Source organism: Oncorhynchus keta, chromosome 33, assembly GCF_023373465.1.
Source record: "Oncorhynchus keta strain PuntledgeMale-10-30-2019 chromosome 33, Oket_V2, whole genome shotgun sequence".
Classification (NCBI taxonomy): Eukaryota; Metazoa; Chordata; class Actinopteri; order Salmoniformes; family Salmonidae; genus Oncorhynchus; species Oncorhynchus keta.
Genome location: NC_068453.1, coordinates 23,232,938 through 23,252,237, shown reverse-complemented (window position 1 = coordinate 23,252,237; position 19,300 = coordinate 23,232,938). Strand labels below are relative to the sequence as shown.

General features: G+C 42.7%; 1 gene segment (V, D, J or C); it reads left to right on the top strand.

Annotated features, from left to right (window-relative positions):
- The first annotated feature begins 950 nt into the window (after nucleotides 1-950).
- On the top strand, nucleotides 951-17,332 carry LOC118365995 (Ig kappa chain V region 3381-like). The segment is given in 3 exon segments: nucleotides 951-2,368; nucleotides 2,507-2,769; nucleotides 17,261-17,332. Coding segments are annotated over 3 exon segments (408 nt in total).
- Nucleotides 17,333-19,300: the final 1,968 nt, after the last annotated feature.

Below are 19,300 nucleotides of genomic sequence, written 5' to 3'. Positions count from 1 at the left end.
ACGGTCTGCAAAATGCATCACCGGGGGCAAACTACCTGCCCTCCAGGACACCTACACCACCTAATGTCACAGGAAGGCCAAAAAGATCATCAAGGACAACAACCACCCGAGCCACTGCCTGTTCACCCTGCTATCATCCAGAAGGCGAGGTCAGTACAGGTGCATCAAAGCTGAGACCGAGACTGAAAAACAGCTTCTATCTCAAGGCCATCAGTCTGTTAAACAGCCATCACTAACATAGAGAGGCTGCTGCCAACATACAGACTCAATCTCTGGCCACTTTAATAAATGGATCACTAGTCACTTTAAATAACGCCACTTTAATAATGTTTACATGTCCTACATTACTCATCTCATATGCATATACTGTATTGTATACCATCTACTGCATCTTGCCTACGCCGCACAACCATCGCTCATCCATATATTTATACATACATATTCAACTTCAACTTACTCTCAAAATAGTTCATTTAACACACAGCACTACTGATATTATTTGCTATTATACTGTAACATTCAGCTCTAAAACACTAATGTTTCCAGAACTAGCTTCATGTGGGGACTTTCAAGACCTTTACAATGGCTTCTCCTGTCTCTAGATGCTACACTGACTTTTCCGGGAAGGGTGTCGACCTGGGCTACCCTGCAGGTGTACACCTCTCCCTCTTCCCAGCGTGCCTTGCTCAGGGTCAGGTTGCTGCGGCTGTGAAAGACACCATTCTTTTCCTCTGTGGTGGTCAGGACCCCTCCATCACCTCTGCCCTGACCACCTCCCAGATCACCAACACCTCCTCGGGGCAATAGCAGCTCAGCAGGCAGGCCAGTGTGGCCGAGACCCCAGAGAGCAGCTCAGAGGACAGGGGGAGCAGAGACACTGTGGGCCTGACAGAAGAACCAGCTAGAGGAGAGGAGAGAGGAGGTTCAGCTACTACTAATAATGTTTAATGGGAGAGGCCGTACATAAACCTCCCTCAGTCAGACTGTACAGTGACTGTACTGCTACAGCTGGGACCTACTGCAGGTGCTGAGGGGAGGAGAGGATCCAGTATAACGACACAGGGTGTAGTAGAGCTGAACAACATGAGAGTCAAACTAGAGCTAGAAGACCATTACTGATCACTAAATGTTTCTCCTCACCATTAACTACATGTTGACTCTGTTGAGTAATTCAAGGAAAACCATCAACCAATCTGAATAGAGATATTGTGCAATGATCAAAACCCCTAAAGATGACTTGTGTTTTGAATAGCAAAATGATTCAAACACATACAATAAAGCCCCTAAACATTACCCATACATCCTCCCTCACACCACTGTGGTAGTTCCAGAGAGCAGCAGGTGAAGCAGGAGACTGGAGATGTCAGAGCTCTGGAGATCTCCCTTTCAGATCAATCAGTCAGCAGCACTACAGTCCACACAGACTGCAGTTACTGAGCCTGACCACTCGGGAGAGAATGAGAGCAGATACTGTCTGATCTAATAACACATTAATAACAATATGCTCCATTTGTAGATGTCTACAATCAATACATCAGTCCCCATTCAGCAGGTACTGTATATCAGAAACCCTGTCAGTGATTACATAGCTATCATGTTTCTACATCACATCACACAACATTTATTAATAAAATCTGGAAGACTATTTAAGTGAAAAAGCCAGAGGAGGTGTTGTATATGGCCAATATACCATGGTTAAAGGCTGTTCTTAAGCACGACTCAACGCGGAGTGTCTGGACACAGACCTTAGCCTGGCATATTTGCCATATATCACAAACCCCTGAGGTGCTTTATTTATGTTATAAAATGGTTACCAAAATAATTAGAGCAGTAAAAATAAAAGTTGTTTTCATACCCATGGTATACGGTCTCATAGACCACGGCTGCCAGCCAATCATCGCTGAGCGCTCGAACACCCCAGTTTATAATTACATATAAGACACTTTGATTTGAGATAACATAACATGATTATAACCCACTTAAACAATCTAAGGTTCTGTCAAGTTATAACCTCTCTCCTGCCACACCCGGCTAGAACCTTCCAGAACCTTCCCAGCCTATGATTGAGCCCAGATGAGGCTTGTTTACCAATCAAGGCCATGACTGGCTGGACAATGAGCCTCAACCATTAAAATGCTGCTGTTCACACAGAACCCTTCAACTACAGTATCCATGTGGCATCAAAAAGTATATTTGCATAGTAAGGACACTTTGCATAGACAGCACATGCTTCAGCGCTCTAAGAGTGTTTATAGCCCTGTGTGTTTTACATTTCATGTCTGAGAACTGTCCTTGATGATAACAGAACCCACAACAACCATGACTTTTAACACCTTCTTCATCTGGATATTTGCCCTGTGTCTCCAAGGTAAAATATTTAACAGAAAATGACCTGGACCTTATTAACAATAATATATAGAATCTCCTTACAGTTGATGTTAAAATGATGCATTGGAGAAATGTATGAGAGATGGAATGTTAATGATACATGCCATCTCTGTTTCAGAGACCAGAGGGCAGTACACTGTGTCTCAGACTCCTGCAGTGGAAACTGTTTCAGTGGGTCACTCAGTCAGTCTCAGCTGTAAGACCAGCAGTGCTGTATACAGTGACTTCTTTGGACAGAGGTTGGCCTGGTACCAACAGAAACCTGGAGGAGCTCCTAAACTCCTAATATACTTAGCTAAAACCCTTCAGTCTGGGACTCCATCTAGATTCAGTGGTAGTGGATCTGGGAGTGACTTCACTCTGACCATCAGTGGAGTCCAGGCTGAAGATGCAGGAGATTACTACTGTCAGAGTTACCACAGTGGTGATGTGTTCACACAGTGATACAGAGACGTACAAAAACCTCCCTCAGTCAGACTGTACAGTGACTGTACTGATACAGCTGGGACCTACTGCAGGTGCTGAGGGGAGAAGATGATCCAGTATAACGACACAGGGTGTAGTAGAGCTGAACAACAATATCTGTCTGATAACTCTAAGCTGTTAGATCATATTCAGTCATTATCCCATGTGTTCCTTACCACATTTTAACTCATTATTATTGAGTATCTCATGGAGAAACAGGAAACCATCTATCTACAAAATGGTTCAAATCTTCCAAAACAGCCTTCCTTACTTCAGACCGTTTGGAAATTGTATTTCTAAGATGTAGAAAAGGTGCTGAGTTTCATGTACTGTAATTATGGTCTACAAAGTCCCAGTGTGTCTGATCAGAGACACAGGAGAGGAGGGAGGGAGCTGAACTCAGGAACAGAGTCAGGAACAGAGTAGTAGTCCTGCACATTGGAGCCCCTCTTCCCACAGTGTTAGTCCAGCAGTCCAGTAGTCCAGTATTTACAATATTAAATCATTTGTTGGCTGTTTACATTTGTCTTATTTCACATATGTAAAAGTGTCTATTATGCACAGGTGAATTGTAAAATATGTTTTGGTATATGGTACTCTTAGCCAGGGATCAGCCATTACTGAGGGCAACCCTAGAGAATTTAGGGTTAAGTGCCTTGTTCAGGGGCACATCAAAAGATTATTTCACCTAGTCAGCTCGGAGATTTAAACCACCAACCTTTTGGTTACCTGACCAATGCTCTTAACCGCTAGGTTACCTGCCACACTAATTACCATGAACACTAAGCAACAGACACAATTATACACACTGAGTGTACAAAACATTAAGAACACCTGCCCTTTCCATGACATAGAACTGAACAGGTGAATCCAGGTGAAAGATATGATCCCTTATTGATGTCGCATGTTAAATCCACTTCAATTAAAGATTAAAGGGGAGGACACAGGTTAAAGATGGATTTTCAAGCCTTGAGACAATTGAGACGTGGATTTTGTGTCAAGAACTGCAACGCTGCTAGACAATCAGCCTCAACCTTTAAAAAATTGCTGCTCACACAGATCTCTCCAATGGAAAGACTGCATGAATTTGAACCAGGAAGATTTTTCGTTGGATGCTATCGGTCCGAAACGTGGGCACAAAGCAACAAGCTACCCCATGAGCAAACACGCTCAATTCCATACACGATTATATGAAATTGCATATTTCAGGCTGGCTTCAAGGTTTGGGTGGCGGTGGTTGAGTAACACTGGGCTGTGACTGGAGCAGAGATGGATAAAAAGGTAGTGTCACACGGAATGACGCTTTTGAGACGAAGCAGGTACGGGGAATAAAACAGGTAATTATAACGGACAGGAACAGCGTCAGAAACAAATTCAAAAGACAAAAACAATACAATGCAGCAGCGGGGAACAGAGCTGGGGAACTGACAAATATAGGGGAGGAAATCACAGGTGATAAGTGAGTCCAGGTGTGTCCAATAACGCTGAAGCGAGTGACGAGGGAGGGCAGGTGTGAGTGATGATGGCAGGAGCGTGTGGTGCAGGGTAATCTGGCGCCCTCAAGCACCAGGGGAAGGGAAGAGCGGGAGCAGTTGTGACAGGTAATGAATGGGGTTAGGAGTTGAGGTGGACGGAATGGAGTGTAGTGGCGGAGTGGAAAAAGGTGGAGGTATAGTAAGAGTAAAGGTTAAGAAGATGAGGAAGCCTGAGTAGAGTAGAGTAGTGTAATGGAATTTTAATATTTGTCCTTTTCTTCTAACTAATTTCTGTGTTCTATTTATGTGCTGTTCTATAAACCAATTTCTGTGTGCATGCAAGTGGCTGACTGAACGAATCCTCACTATTAGTAGCTGCAATTTGGCAGTATGCCCAGACCTTGTTTTGAAAACGAGAATGAAAGATATCTCAGTTTCAAAGTCTCAGATTAGAGAGAAGAAGTCTTGTGAGATATTTGTCTGTCACATGTTATGAACCAGTATTGGTCGGTCACATGAATGAAACAAAACAGTAATGATTCATTAATTATGTTAAATCATGTTAAATCTGTGTATAGCCGTATATAAGACAAATGCTGGGACTGCCCAGGGAGAGCTCCTGATTGACATGAGTACTACGGTGTATTGAGTTGGTTGGAATCGCTCCAGCGCGCTGACAATAAACAATGATTCATTTAAGATTGACTTTGAGTGTCCCTGTGTAAGAATTTCCACAACAATAGGGATGGGGGAGGTTCGGTTCCCAGTTTTGTACTGAGAGAAGTGGAGTTCAAGGTGTTGGTGAAATTTAAGGATCAAGATGGAGTCACGGCGGTGAGTCTGATCGTGTTGACTAGGGATTTGGAGAGTAATGTAGGAGAGGTTAACTCTGCAAAAGTTCTTTGTGATGGAAGTTTGGTGGTGGTGTGTTTCAATGTTAAATAGTATGAGAAGGAGCTCAAACTCAAGCAGGTATGCAAACGTTTGGTTGATAGTAGCATGCCGGATCAAACTGGGCGGAAGTGGGTGAAGGGAGTTATTACATGAGTTCCAGAAATTGTTAACATAGCAAAGCCCCTCCAGATAACACGAGATGGGAAGAAGGTGGGGGAGAACATACAGTGGAAGTCGGAAGTTTACATACACTTGGGTTGGAGTCATTAAAACTCATTTTTCAACCACTCCACAAATTTCTTGTTAAACAAACTATAGTTTTGGCAAGTTGGTTAGGACATCTAATTTGTACATGACACAAGTAATTTTTCCAACAATTGTTTACAGTCAGATTATTTCACTTATAATTCACTGTATCACAATTCCAGTGGGTCATAAGTTTACATACACTAAGATGACTGTGCCTTTAAACAACTTGGAAAATTCCAGAAAATGATGTCATGGCTTTAGAAGCTTCTGATAGGCTAATTGATATAATTTGAGTCAATTGGAGGTGTACCTGTAGATGTATTTCAAGGCCTACCGCAACATTGTAGACCTCCACAAATCTGGTTCATCCTTGGGAGCAATTTCCAAACGCCTGAAGGTACCACATTCATCTGTACAAACAAGAGTATGCAAATATAAACACCATGGGACCACGCAGAAGTCATACCGCTCAGGAAGGATACGCGTTCTGTCTCCTAGAGATGAACGTACTTTGGTGCGAAAAGTGTAAATCAATCCCAGAACAACAGCAAAGGACCTTGTGAAGATGCTGGAGGAAACAGGTACAAAAGTATCTATATCCACAGTAAAACGAGTCCTATACCAACATAACCTGAAAGGCCGCTCAGCAAGGAAGAAGCCACTGCTCCAAAACGGTTTGTAACTGCGCATGCGGACAAAGATCGTACTTTTTGGAGAAATGTCCTCTTGTCTGATGACACAAAAATATAACTGTTTGGCCATAATGACCATCATTATGTTTGGAGGAAAAAGGGGGAGGCTTGCAAGCCGAAGAACACCATCCCAACCGTGAAGCAAGGGGGAGGCGGTATCATGTTGTGGGGGTGCTTCGCTGCAGGATGGACTGGTGCACTTCACAAAATAGATGGCATCATGAGGAGGGGAAATTATGTGGATATATTGAAGCAGCATCTCAAGACATCCGCCAGGAAGTTAAAGCTTGGTCGCAAATGGGTCTTCCAAATGGACAATGACCCCAAGCATAGTTCCAAAGTTGTGGCAAAATGGCTTAAGGACAACAAAGTCAAGGTATTGGAGTGGCCATCCAAAGCCCTGACCTCAATCCTATAGAAAATTTGTGGGCAGAACTAAAAAAGCATGTGAGCAAAGAGGCCTACAAACCTGACTCAGTTACACCAGCTCTGTCAGGAGGAATGGGCCAAAATTCACCCAACTTATTGTGGTGAAGCTTGTGGAAGGCCCCCCGAAATGTTTGACCCAAGTTTAACAATTTAAAGGCAATGCTACCAAATGCTAATGAAGTGTATGTAAACTTCTGACCCACTGGGAATGTTATGAACGAAATAATAACTGAAATAATTATTATTTCGACTACTATTCTGACATTTCACATTATTAAATTAAAGTGGTGATCCTAACTGACCTAAGCCAGGGAATCTTTACTAGGATTAAATGTGAGTTTAAATGAGTTCAAATGTAATTGGCTAAGGTGTATGTAAACTTCTGACTTCAACTGTACATACATTTTACATATACATTTTTCATACAAATGTTGCATGCACATTTTACACACATGGTGCTTTTATATAAAGCAGTCACATAACAATAATACATTACCAAACATAATGTCACGTTCTGACCTTAGTTTCTTTGTTTTGTCTTTGTTTTAGTATGATCAGGGCGTGAGTTGGGGTGGGCAGTCTGTGTTCTTTTTTCTATAATTTGGGATTTCTGTGTTTGGCCTGGTATGGTTCTCAATCAGAGGCAGCTGTCAATCGTTGTCCCTGATTGAGAACCATACTTAGGTAGCCTGGTTTCACCTTTGAGTTGTGGGTGATTGTTTTCTGTTGTGTGTTTTCACCAGCCAGAACTGTTTTCGGTCGTTCTCGTTGTTATTTTGTTATTTCTGTGTTCACTTAATAGATATGGACACATACCACTCTGCACCTTGGTCCTCCTCTTATTCCACCACCGACGACCGTTACACATAAACTCTTTATTCCCAATCCTCAGCCACACTACCCACCTATTTCCATAGTCCACCCTTGTTTGGTTTCCATGTGCCATATATTTTTCAATTGTGCTGTGATGTTTTACATCATTTCTTTACCTTTCTAATCGTAAAGTATCCACAGATTGTGAGCTAAAGATAAAAACCTTTCCTACGAGTGTTATATTACTTTTTGACTGACTATGGCTTTCCAAATCACCCAACACTGCTATTTGTAAGGTTCATTTTAAGTGCAGGTTGTGATTTTTTAACCATTCCAGAACCGGTGACAAGAAACAAGCTACATAGGTGAAATACCAGAATAAATTATCTAGTGATTCTGTCTCTTCACAGTAAAATCTACAGAGCTGAGATTGTTGTATGCCCCATATATATATAGCATTCTGTTGGTGGAAGGAAATGTCCTTAATAATTTAAATTGAAAAACTCTGTGTTGAATTACGTGTAGTTTTTTATACCAGTTTATAAACCATGTACTATGGAATTTGTACATCGAAAATCTCTTCCCATGTATTTTGCAACCTGTATGCCGCAACTGTCAACATTTGTGTCCTTAAATGAAAACGGGTATATTTTTATATTTATGCCAATTCCTTTCAGCCAATTTGTATCTTTAATATATGGCAGGCTGTTACATTCCCCAGTTTCTGTGTTGTAGTTGGTGTATTTGCATGTGTGTATTTCAGGAAATGGATTCCTGAAATCCCCCAAGCAGCTGATTGGTCGACTCCATGGCTAATTGGAGCTGACCCCGCCCCCTCGTCAGGATACAGCTGTATCCGATTAGACTCCTTCTGAAGCTATATAAAAGCCAGTGTTCTGTTCAGAAGAGATATAGATTGCAGAGAGATTATTGTAGAATGCATTGAGAGAGGAGGCTGATGGCTGTAGGTAATTTACTGTGTTAGTTGTTGCTGGGAGAAGTTGGTATGTTCTGTGTGAGTTTGTTGCTCAGTCAGACAGAGCCTATTTGATGTCCTGTGTTTCTCAGTGTGAAATTGTTAATAATAAAATTTGTGAAATTGTTAATAATATTCTGTTTCATTTGTTCCCGGGGGGGAAGGGGAAGGCACTTATGGAGTGCTTAGGCAAGAGGCCCGCGGGCATACATATACCTTTAGTATATTCACTGTCTAGGCACACTAGGTAAGACCTGGGCGGACCACCCCCTTGTATTTTGGTTAGGGAACCAGGTGGTGCTAAGTTAGATAGGTCGGCAGGTTAGATAGGAGAGGGGGGCTTTGACATTTACTTTCTTAGCTTTGGTTCCGTCCAGCCCCTTTTCCCCATATTACCGTGTGAAGGAATAAATTCCTAGTAAACGGTAAATTCTCTGCCTATTGTCATCCTTACTCGCACCTACAGTCCATACATCTATCACTTCACGGAGAGTTGAATTATAGCAGGGTGTTGCGTTCCCTCTTCATAGAGGCGTGCGTAACATAATGGGGGCTCACCCGGGATCATTCCATTAAACCCACCAGACCCTGCTGCTCTGAGCTCTCTGTGGTTAGTGATTGAGGTGTGATGGTTGGTTGTGAGTTTGGATGACTTGTTTAGTTTTTGTGTCCAGTAGATTGCTGTGTACAAGATGGCTGCCTCAGCCATATCCAAGTTTTTTGAAGCGCCCTCTATTGATTGTTTGGTGAGGTTTCGTAAAGTAGACCTTTTTTAGCTGTAGCTGCCAATTATGGATTCGTTATCCCTGAGAGAGCCCTAAAGGCTGAGCTTTTGGTGCTCGTCAGGGAGGGTTTAGTGAGAGAACGAATTCTCTCATCACAAGAAGAGGAGACGGGTAGACCATCCGATGCCAAGTCGGAGGACAGGGCGGAGGAAGGGTAGGCTCGTACCCCATTTACCTTGCCTCGATTTGATCCTTTATCTTCAGCTTCAGGTCGTTCAGGTGGGACCACTAGGCTGAAGGTGAGGCTGGCCCGTTTAGAAATGGAGCAAAAAGGTAAAGAGAGACAGATGCAGTTTGAACTTGAAATGAGGAAAATAGAAGCCGACAAGGAGGTGAGGATCTGACAACTAGAGCTAGATGCTGGCTCCAGTGCGACTCCACAAACTGCTTATCATCAAGTCCACTTTGATGTAAGTAGAAATATTGCTTTAGTCCCTCCATTTCGAGAGTCGGAAGTTGATTCCTATTTCTCGGCGTTTGAGCGTGTGGCAGCTGCGCTGCATTGGCCACTCAAGGTTTGGCCGCTCCTGTTGCAATGTAAAGTGTCTGGGAATGCCCAGGAAGTAGTAGCTGCTCTCTCCCTGGAAGACAGTTTACACTATGATACAGTTAAAGCTACCATGTTGCTGGCTTATGAGTTGGTGCCTGAAGCTTATAGGCAGTGCTTGTTACTGGAATTAAATTCCTACATGTTTTAAAACCCAATTAAATTTAGCACTCTGTCCACTCCTAAGAACTTGTTTATTTTTTTTATTTTTTACCTTTATTTAACCAGGCAAGTCAGTTAAGAACATAATCTTATTTTCAATGACGGCCTGGGAACAGTGGGTTAACTGCCTGTTCAGGGGCAGAACGACAGATTTGTACCTTGTCAGCTCGGGGGTTTGAACTCGCAACCTTCCAGTTACTAGTCCAACGCTCTAACCAGTAGAACGGCTACGCTGCCGCCCCACAACTTTACATATACTGTACATATGAGATGAGTAATGAAGGGTATGTAAACATTATATTAAGTAGCATTGTTTAAAGTGGCTAGTGATATATTTTACATCAATTTCCATCAATTCCCATTATTAAAGTGGCTGGAGTTGAGTCAGTGTGTTGGCAGCAGCCACTCAATGTTAGTGGTGGCTGTTTAACAGTCTGATGGCCTTGAGATAGAAGCTGTTTTTCAGTCTCTCGGTCCCTGCTTTGATGCACCTGTACTGACCTCGCCTTCTGGATGATAACAGGCAGTGGCTCGGGTGGTTGTTGTCCTTGATGATCTTTATGGCCTTCCTGTGACATTGGGTGGTATAGGTGTCCTGGAGGGCAGGTAGTTTGCCCCCGGTGATGCGTTGTGCAGACCTCACTACCCTCTGGAGAGCTTTACGGTTGTGAGCGGAGCAGTTGCCGTACAAGGCGGTGATACAGCCCGACAGGATGCTCTCGATTGTGCATATATGGAGAAGTTTGTGAGTGCTTTTGGTGACAAGACGAATTTCTTCATCCTCCTGAGATTGAAGAGGCGCTGCTGCGCCTTCTTCACGACACTGTCTGTGTGGGTGGACCAATTCAGTTTGTCCATGATGTGTATGCCGAGGAACTTAAAACTTACTACCCTCTCCACTACTGTCCCATCAATGTGGATAGGGGGGTGCTCCCTCTGCTGTTTCCTGAAGTCCACAATCATCTCCTTTGTTTTGTTGACATTGAGTGTGAGGTTATTTTCCTGACACCACACTCTGAGGGCCCTCACCTCCTCCCTGTAGGCCGTCTCATTGTTGTTGGTAATCAAGCCTACCACTGTAGTGTCGTCCGCAAACTTGATGATTGAGTTGGAGGCGTGCATGGCCACGCAGTCATGGGTGAACAGGGAGTACAGGAGAGGGCTCAGAACGCACCCTTGTGGGGCCCCAGTGTTGAGGATCAGCGGGGTGGAGATGTTGTTACCTACCCTCACCACCTTGGGGCGGCCCGTCAGGAAGTCCAGTACCCAGTTGCACAGGGCGGGATCGAGACCCAGGGTCTCGAGCTTGATGACGAGCTTGGAGGGTACTATGGTGTTGAATGCCGAGCTGTAGTTGATGAACAGCATTCTCACATAGATATTCCTCTTGTCCAGATGGGTTAGGGCAGTGTGCAGTGTGGTTGAGATTGCATCGTCTGTGGACCTATTTGGGCGGTTAGCAAGTTGGAGTGGGTCTAGGGTGTCAGGTAGGGTGGAGGTGATATGGTCCTTGACTAGTCTCTCAAAGCAGTTCATGATGATGTAAGTGAGTTCTACAGGGCAGTAGTCATTTTGCTCAGTTACCGTAGCTTTCTTGGGAACAGGGACAATGGTGGCCCTCTTGAAGCATGTGGGAACATCAGACTGGGATAAGGATTGATTGAATATGTCCGTAAACACACCAGCCAGCTGGTCTGCACATGCTCTGAGCGGCTGGGGATGACAGCTGGGCCTGCAGCGTTGCGAGGGTTAACACGTTTAAATATTTTCCTCACCTCGGCTGCAGTGAAGGAGAGTCTGCAGGTTTTGGTTGCGGGCCGTGTCAGTGGCACTGTATTGTCCTCAAAGCGGGAAAAAACGTTTTTAGTCTGAATGGGAGCAAGACATCCTGGTCCGTGACGGGGCTGGTTTTCTTTTTGTAATCCATGATTGACTGTAGACCCTGCCACATACCTCTTGTGTCTGAGCCGTTGAATTGTGACTACTTTGTCTCTATACTGACGCTTAGCTTGTTTGATTGCCTTGCAGAGGGAATAGCTACACTGTTTGTATTCGGTCATGTTTCCGGTCACCTTTTCTTGGTTAAAAGCAGCGGTTCGCGCTTTCAGTTTCTTCTCCATCGCTCGTTGTGTTGATTTCATCATGTCCATTTGGTGATGTTTTCTCACTGTTGCAAATTCACTGTGCATTTGCAATATGGTTCAATGGGCATTTACCATCACGAATTTGGCATGCTCAAAAATCCTGCAGGAATGTGAAATTGACTGGCCCGATGAACTCGGGATAGCTGGGCAGTGATTCTGGTTCCTCTCCATCGCTCGTTGTGTTGATTTCATCATGTCCATTTGGTGATGGTACCTCACTGTTGAAACATATTGGAAATTGACAAAAGTCACCAGCAAGTCACCGTCCATCAGTCAATTAGATATCATTCTGACACCAAACCAGCTTTTTCCAACTCGTTTAGAAGCCAACGATCACATACTTCAGAGCTGGCCGAAAATTCACAACGCCTTCTGTTCAAACCATAATAAAAACGTAAAACACGTAGTTACGTTCTAGCTGCAGGTCCAGTTCTGACATTATGTGTAGGCCTATCTGAAGCGACCCCGAATCCCAAGTTTCGACTCGATAGGTCATTTGGTGCCCGAGCAAGACCTTAATTGGTGCTGAAAATCAGACATTAACATTGGGGTCCATCTATATGGTCTGAGGCGGTTGCAATGCACCTAGTCTTGTGACTCTGGGACATTTCTAAATGTCGGCATTTTCGTGATGCAAAAATGAATTGAAGTTATTGCAAATGTACAAGGTTGTTTCTCAGTCCGAGAACCTTCTAGAGCGACATAACTCACCACGCACTATTGACCTGAGCTCTAGAACAGTTTTCTAAAGTTTCAGAACTCTAGGTCTGACGGTTCTTTTTTAACTTGAACAAAGGTAACTATTGCAGGCACTGTCTATCTCTACGCACCCCAATATGTCCCTCCTTCCAAGCTGTGTGTGTGTGTGTGTGATTTAGTTTTTCTTTTAAATTTTATGGGAGACATGACTGATTTACAGTTCATGAGGGTTGCCTAATCGTACATATGAAATTTTGGAAAGATCTGACTTTTTTAACCCTTCAAAACAGCCCCTGTGACACCAATTATGGCACTTCCGGTTGGCACAGGAAGCTAACAGTAAAGACATATCCTCATTGAGGTATGCTTTTACAGAATCCTGAGTTTTTCGTCTTTACGTTAAAAACTGACTGATTTACACAGGGTTGAATGCACTATTTCTATCAAACTGCAGGTTGGGTATGGAAAAACACTTTTAGGGTGATTTTAACCACTTCCGGTTGCTTCAGGAAGCTTAGTATCGACACAGGTAGGCCGCATTCGACTGTCATCGAAGACAGGTTCATAAGGCATTCATAACCCACATAGGCTTCAGGTTGACTTGAGAGGAGCAGGCAATGTATTCCTATGGGGAGAGAAGTCATTGTAATCTGTGAGATCAAAAAAGCTTGATTAACTGTTAAGGGTTAATGCCACACGGTCAAGGTTAGGCTTGCACAGATCGGTAGGACCTCAGGAACGTACCTGAGGTTGAATTGTGCTTGTCACCCAAAAGCAAATTACATTTAGGGACAGGCTTCATTTTGGGCCTTTTTTTCTTCAAGGTCGCTGCACTCAGAGCGAGCTAAGGTCAAGCGGGCATCTCGTTGAACTCGGCCTTGAGAATATGGAAATGCCATTGCAGGCTCTGTGTGTCTTTAAGCACCACACTTTGTCATTCCATCCTTGCTGTGTGTGTGTGTGTGTGTGTGTGTGTGTGTGTGTGTGTGTGTGTGTGTGTGTGTGTGTGTGTGTGTGTGTGTGTGTGTGTGTGTGTGTGTGTGTGTGTGTGTGTGTGTGTGTGTGTGTGTGTGTGTGTGTGTGTGAGAGAGAGAGAGAGAGAGAGAGAGAGCTTTTCTTTGACATCTGTTATGAGAAATGACTGACTTACAGTTCATGAGGGTTGCCTAATCACACATATGAAGTTTTGAAAAGATCTGACCTTTTTAACCCTTCGAAACAGCACCTATGACACCATTTTAAGGCACTTCCGGTTTACACAGGAAGCTGAAAGTGAACACATATCCTCCTTGGGGTAGGCAATTATAGAATTTTGAGTTTTAGTCCTTACGTTAAGAACTGACTTATTTACGGAGGGTTTAGTGAGTGTGTGTTATTTCAGAAAATCACAGAAATCTCGCAGAGCTCCGAAGCACTCTTTAAAAAGATTTGTATGAACACGCTCCAACTGGATCTGTAACTGTTTAAAACAAAACACCTATTTTTGAACATCACCAATATGACATTGTATGATTTCTCTTAAATGACGATAGATAAATGTCTGGTTCTTTTTTTATTGACACCGTAGGTTCCTGTACTTTGACGTGAAGCGGAAAAATTATTGCTCTATTTTCATTTTGGACCTTTAATCCCAGAAAAATGGCCATAACTCAAAAACCTTTGAGGCCTAGACGCCATCTTGTTCGGGGCCGACTGCCCATTATGCCAAACCTATGCTCACCAAGTTTCGTCTTCGAAGTCTTTTCCGTTTAGGAGATAAGGCCACGTTATGATTCGTGATGTTTTGTACATTTGCAATATGATTCCATTCGCCCTCTTGTGGGATTTACCGGGACAGCGGAAAAATGACCAACATTTGAATATTTTATAAAACGGAAACCGAATGTCAGAGAGAGTTAATTTGATGACTTCCTGGTAGATCCGGCCCTGCCGCACGGCCCGACGCTGTCCGCAAATTTTACAAACGTTTTCAGGCATCTAGTAAGGGACCGTACATTTGCAATGTGAACTTTCTCACTAACCATATGGCAAGCGTCAAAATGTTCCCTTAAGGTATGGGAGTGGTGCGCGATGTGCCCGTCTCTGGAGCCTGACCAGAAGACCGCTACGTTTCCCTCTTTTACGACGTCTTTGTTTTGGGTCGCAGGCTGGGATCCATTCCGTTGTCCTGGGTGGAAGGCAGAACACAGGATCCGCTTCGGGAAAGTCATATTCCTGGCCGTACTGATGGTGAGTTGACGTTGCTCTTATATTCAGTAGTTCTTCCCGACTGTATGTAATGAAACCTAAGATTACCTGGGGTACCAATGTAAGAAATAACACGTAAAAAAAAACTGCATAGTTTCCTAGGAATGCGAAGCGAGGCGGCCATCTCTGTCGGCGCCGGAAGAAAAACTGTGATAGGACCAAAGTGTTAATGTGATATTTTTTTCATGAATAGACAAGTATTTATCTGTCCATAGTTGCAGAATCTTATCAATGTTTGCTAACTGTCTTTTGAAATTGATTGTGGTAAGTTCCTTTATCCTTTTTGAGATGTGAATACCAAGTATGTCTACTTCACCATCCGCCCATTTTATTGGTAAACTACAAGGTGGTATTTTTTAACCAATACGTAATATGGGACACTTGTCATAATTAGATTTGAATCCAGAGAGGCTAGAAAAGTGATCAAGATCTTCAACGAGACTGTGCAGGGTTCCAGATTGCGGATTTAAGAAAAAACTTGGCATACATTGACACTTTTGTTTTTATCCCCTGGATTTCTAAACCCTTGATGTTCATGTTGGATCTCATTTTAATTGCTAGCATTCCAATGGCGATAATAAATATAAATGGAGACAACGGACAGCCTTGTTTTACTTCTCTTAAACGCTCAACTTTCTGAGAAGTACCCATTATTCTGGGGTTGCTGTACATAACTTTAACCCATTGTGTAAATAAAAGTAATCCAGGCATTTATATGGAAATTATAGTTGTACTTTACCAAATGCCTTTCATCCTTTCAACTACAGTTTCTCTTAGGAACCCAAAAAGTATGTTTGCATAATGAGGACACTTTGCATAGGCAGCCCATCTTTCAGTGCTCTGGGTGTGTTAATATCCCTGTGACATGCTGACCACACCGCTCGCATCGCGTGTGCGAGTATTGCAAAATAAATTTACACGTACATGTTATTCAATCATTGCACCCACACTGCTCGCGCGTGCCAACGAGCGTCTGCATTGCCAAGCTCTAAAATAGAAGTCAGTTCTATTTGTCACGCTGAATGTGGTGCAAGTCCTGCCTCTCCCATCTCCTCATTGGTTTATAGAAGCAGATACCCACGTGCCATCTCCTCATTGGTTATACCCACGTGGGTGATTGAAAGATGAAGTGAGGTTGGTCGGTCGTGGTAATACCATGAAAGTGTAGATGCCAATCGCCATATAACATCCAAAAAAGAAAAAGCCGGGAAGGAGGAGAGATGACTAGAAACGATTCGGTTGACCGTTTTATGTGTGGATTAATTGTCGGAGTGGAGGACCTTGTGCATTTCAGGTAAAATAACAACTCAATATTTATATCCCAGGGCAAATTAGCTGGCAACAGCAAGCTAGCTAAATAGGACAAATTAGCGAGCAACTGCAAGCTAGCTAGCTAATTAAACATACATGTTTAATGCTTTTCGACCTGTCCCTAAATTAATATAATTGTTTCAGAGTTTGTTTTGACATTTCAACCTGCGTGTCGTGATTGCGTTTGATGTGGGGGGACAAAATCAATTTGCGCGCGTCCAGTCTGGGCATGGTGTGAGTTAAATACCTCATGACAGAGCTGTCCATCATGACAATATGACTTCAATGATGACATTTATCATTACATTTGTTTGGATACAGTGGTGGGAAAAGTATCCAATTATCATACTTGAATAAAAGTATAGATACCTTAATAGAAAATGACTCAAGTAAAAGTGAATGTCACCCAATAAAATACAACTTGAGTAAAAGTATAAAAAGTAAATGTAATTGCTAAAATATACTTAAGTGTCAAAAGTAAATATAAAAGTACAAATAAATTCAAATTCCAGACAGCACCATTATCTTGTTTTTAGCCAAGGTAACACTCCAACACATAATTTACAGAAAGCCAGGGGCACAGTCCAAAACGCACAGATCATTCACAGATAGCCAGAGGAACACACCAACACTCAGACCTCATTTACAGATAGCCATGGGCACACTCCAACACTCAGACATTATTTACAGATAGCCAGTGGCACACTACAACATTCAGACATCATTTACAAATGAAGCATGTGTGTTTAGTGAGTCCGCCAGATCATAGGCAGTAGGGATGACCAGTGATGTTCTCTTGATAAGTCTGTGAATTGGACCATTTTCCTGTCCTGCTAAGCATTCAAAATGTAAAGTATTTTTACTTAAGTACTTTACACCACTGTATGGATATTGATGTTCTTAACTCTTCAGTCTGGAAATCCATATAGATTCAGTGGCAGTGGATCTGGGAGTGACTTCACTCTGACCATCAGTGGAGTCCAGGCTGAAGATGCAGGAGATTACTACTGTCAGAGTTTACACTACCCCAACAGTGTCTGGGTGTTCACACAGTGATTCAGAGTGGTACAAAAACCGGCACACAATTGGCCCAGCATCATGTTCTTAACGGACTTGCCTACGTAGTTAAAAAATGTATATATATATATATATATATTTTGTTTTAATGAAGTCAGTCAGCAGCATCAAACAGTTTACACACAGACTGCAGTTGCTGTCCCTGGCCACATGAGGGAGATAGAAAGCAGATACTATCTGGTCTAAAAACATAGTAACAACAATATGCTCCATTTGAAGAAGTCTATAATCAATATATCAGGCCCCATTCAACACTTACAGTACCAGTCAAACGTTTGGGCACACCTACTCATTTAAGGGTTTTTCTTTATTTAGACTATTTGCTACTTTGTAAAATAGTAGTGAAGACATCAACACTTTGAAATAACACTGGAATCATGTAGTTACCAAAAAAGTGTTAAACAAAGCTAAATTTATTTTATATTTGAGATTCATCAAAGTAGCCACCCTTTGCGTTGATGACAACTTTGCACACTCTTGGGATTCTCTCAACCAGCTTTACCTGGAATTATTTTCTAACAGTTATGAAGGAGTTCTCACATATGCTGTTGGCTGCTTTTCTTTCACTCTGCGGTCCAACTCATCTCAAACCATCTCAACTGGGTTGAGGTTGGGTGTGTGTGGAAGCCAGGTCATCTGATGCAGCACTCCATGCAGTCCTTACACATCACTCCATGCAGTCCTTACACAGCCTGGAGGTGTGTTGGGTCAGTGTCCTGTTGAAAAACAAATGATAGTCCCATTAAACGCAAACCAGATGGGATGTCGTATCCCTGCAGAATGCTTTGGTAGCCACGATGGTTAAGTGTGCCTTGAACTCTAACTAAATCACTGACAGTGTCACTAGCAAAGCCCCACACCATCACACCTCCTCCTCCATGCTTCACAGTGAGACACACATGCAGAGATTTTCCGTTCACCTACTCTGCGTCTCACAAAGACACGGCGGTTGGAGGCAAATTCTCAAATTTGGACTCATCAGACCAAAGAACAGATTTCCACCGGTTTAATGTCCATTGCTTGTGTTTCTTGGCTGAAGCAGTCTCTTATTATTATTGGTGTCCTTTAGTAATGGTTTCTTTGCAGTAATTCGACCATGAAGGCCTGATTCACGCAGTCTCCTCTGAACAGTTGATGTTGAGATGTCTGTTACTTGAATAATTTATTTGGGCTGCAATTTCTGAGGCTGGTAACTCCAATGAACTTATCCTCTGCAGCAGAGTTAACTCTGGGTCTTCCTTTCCTGTGGCGGTCCTCATGAGAGCCAGTTTCGTCATAGCACTTTCAAAGTTCTTAATGTTTTGGATTGACTGACCTTCATTTCTTAAAGTAATGATGGACTGTCATTTCTCTTTGCTTATTTGAGCTGTTCTTGCCATTATAGGGACTTGGTCTTTTACCAAATAGGTCTACCTTGTGTATACCACCCCTTCCTTGTCACAACACAACTGATTGTTTCAAACGCAATAAGAAGGAAAGAAGTTCCACTATTTAACTTTAAACAATGCATTCCAGGTGACTACATCATGAAGCTGGTTGAGACAATGCCAAGAGCATGCAAAGCTGTCATCAATGCAAAGGGGTGCCTACTTTGAAGAATCTCAAATTTAAAATACATTTTGATTTCATTAACACTTTTTTTGGTTACTACATGATTCCATAGGTGTTATTTCATAGTTTTGATGTTTTCACTATTGTTCTACAATGTAGGAAGTAGTACAAATAAAGAAAACCCTTGAATGAGTAGGTGTGTTCAAACCTTTTACTGGTACTGTATATCAAAAACCACGTCAGTGATTACATAGCTATCATGTTTCTACATCACATCACACAACATGTATTAATACAATCTGACTGTCCAGGAAGTCTAGGCCAGAAGAAGTGTGGAATATGGCCGAAATACCACGGCTAAGGGCTGTTCTCAGACACGGTGCAACACAGAGTTCC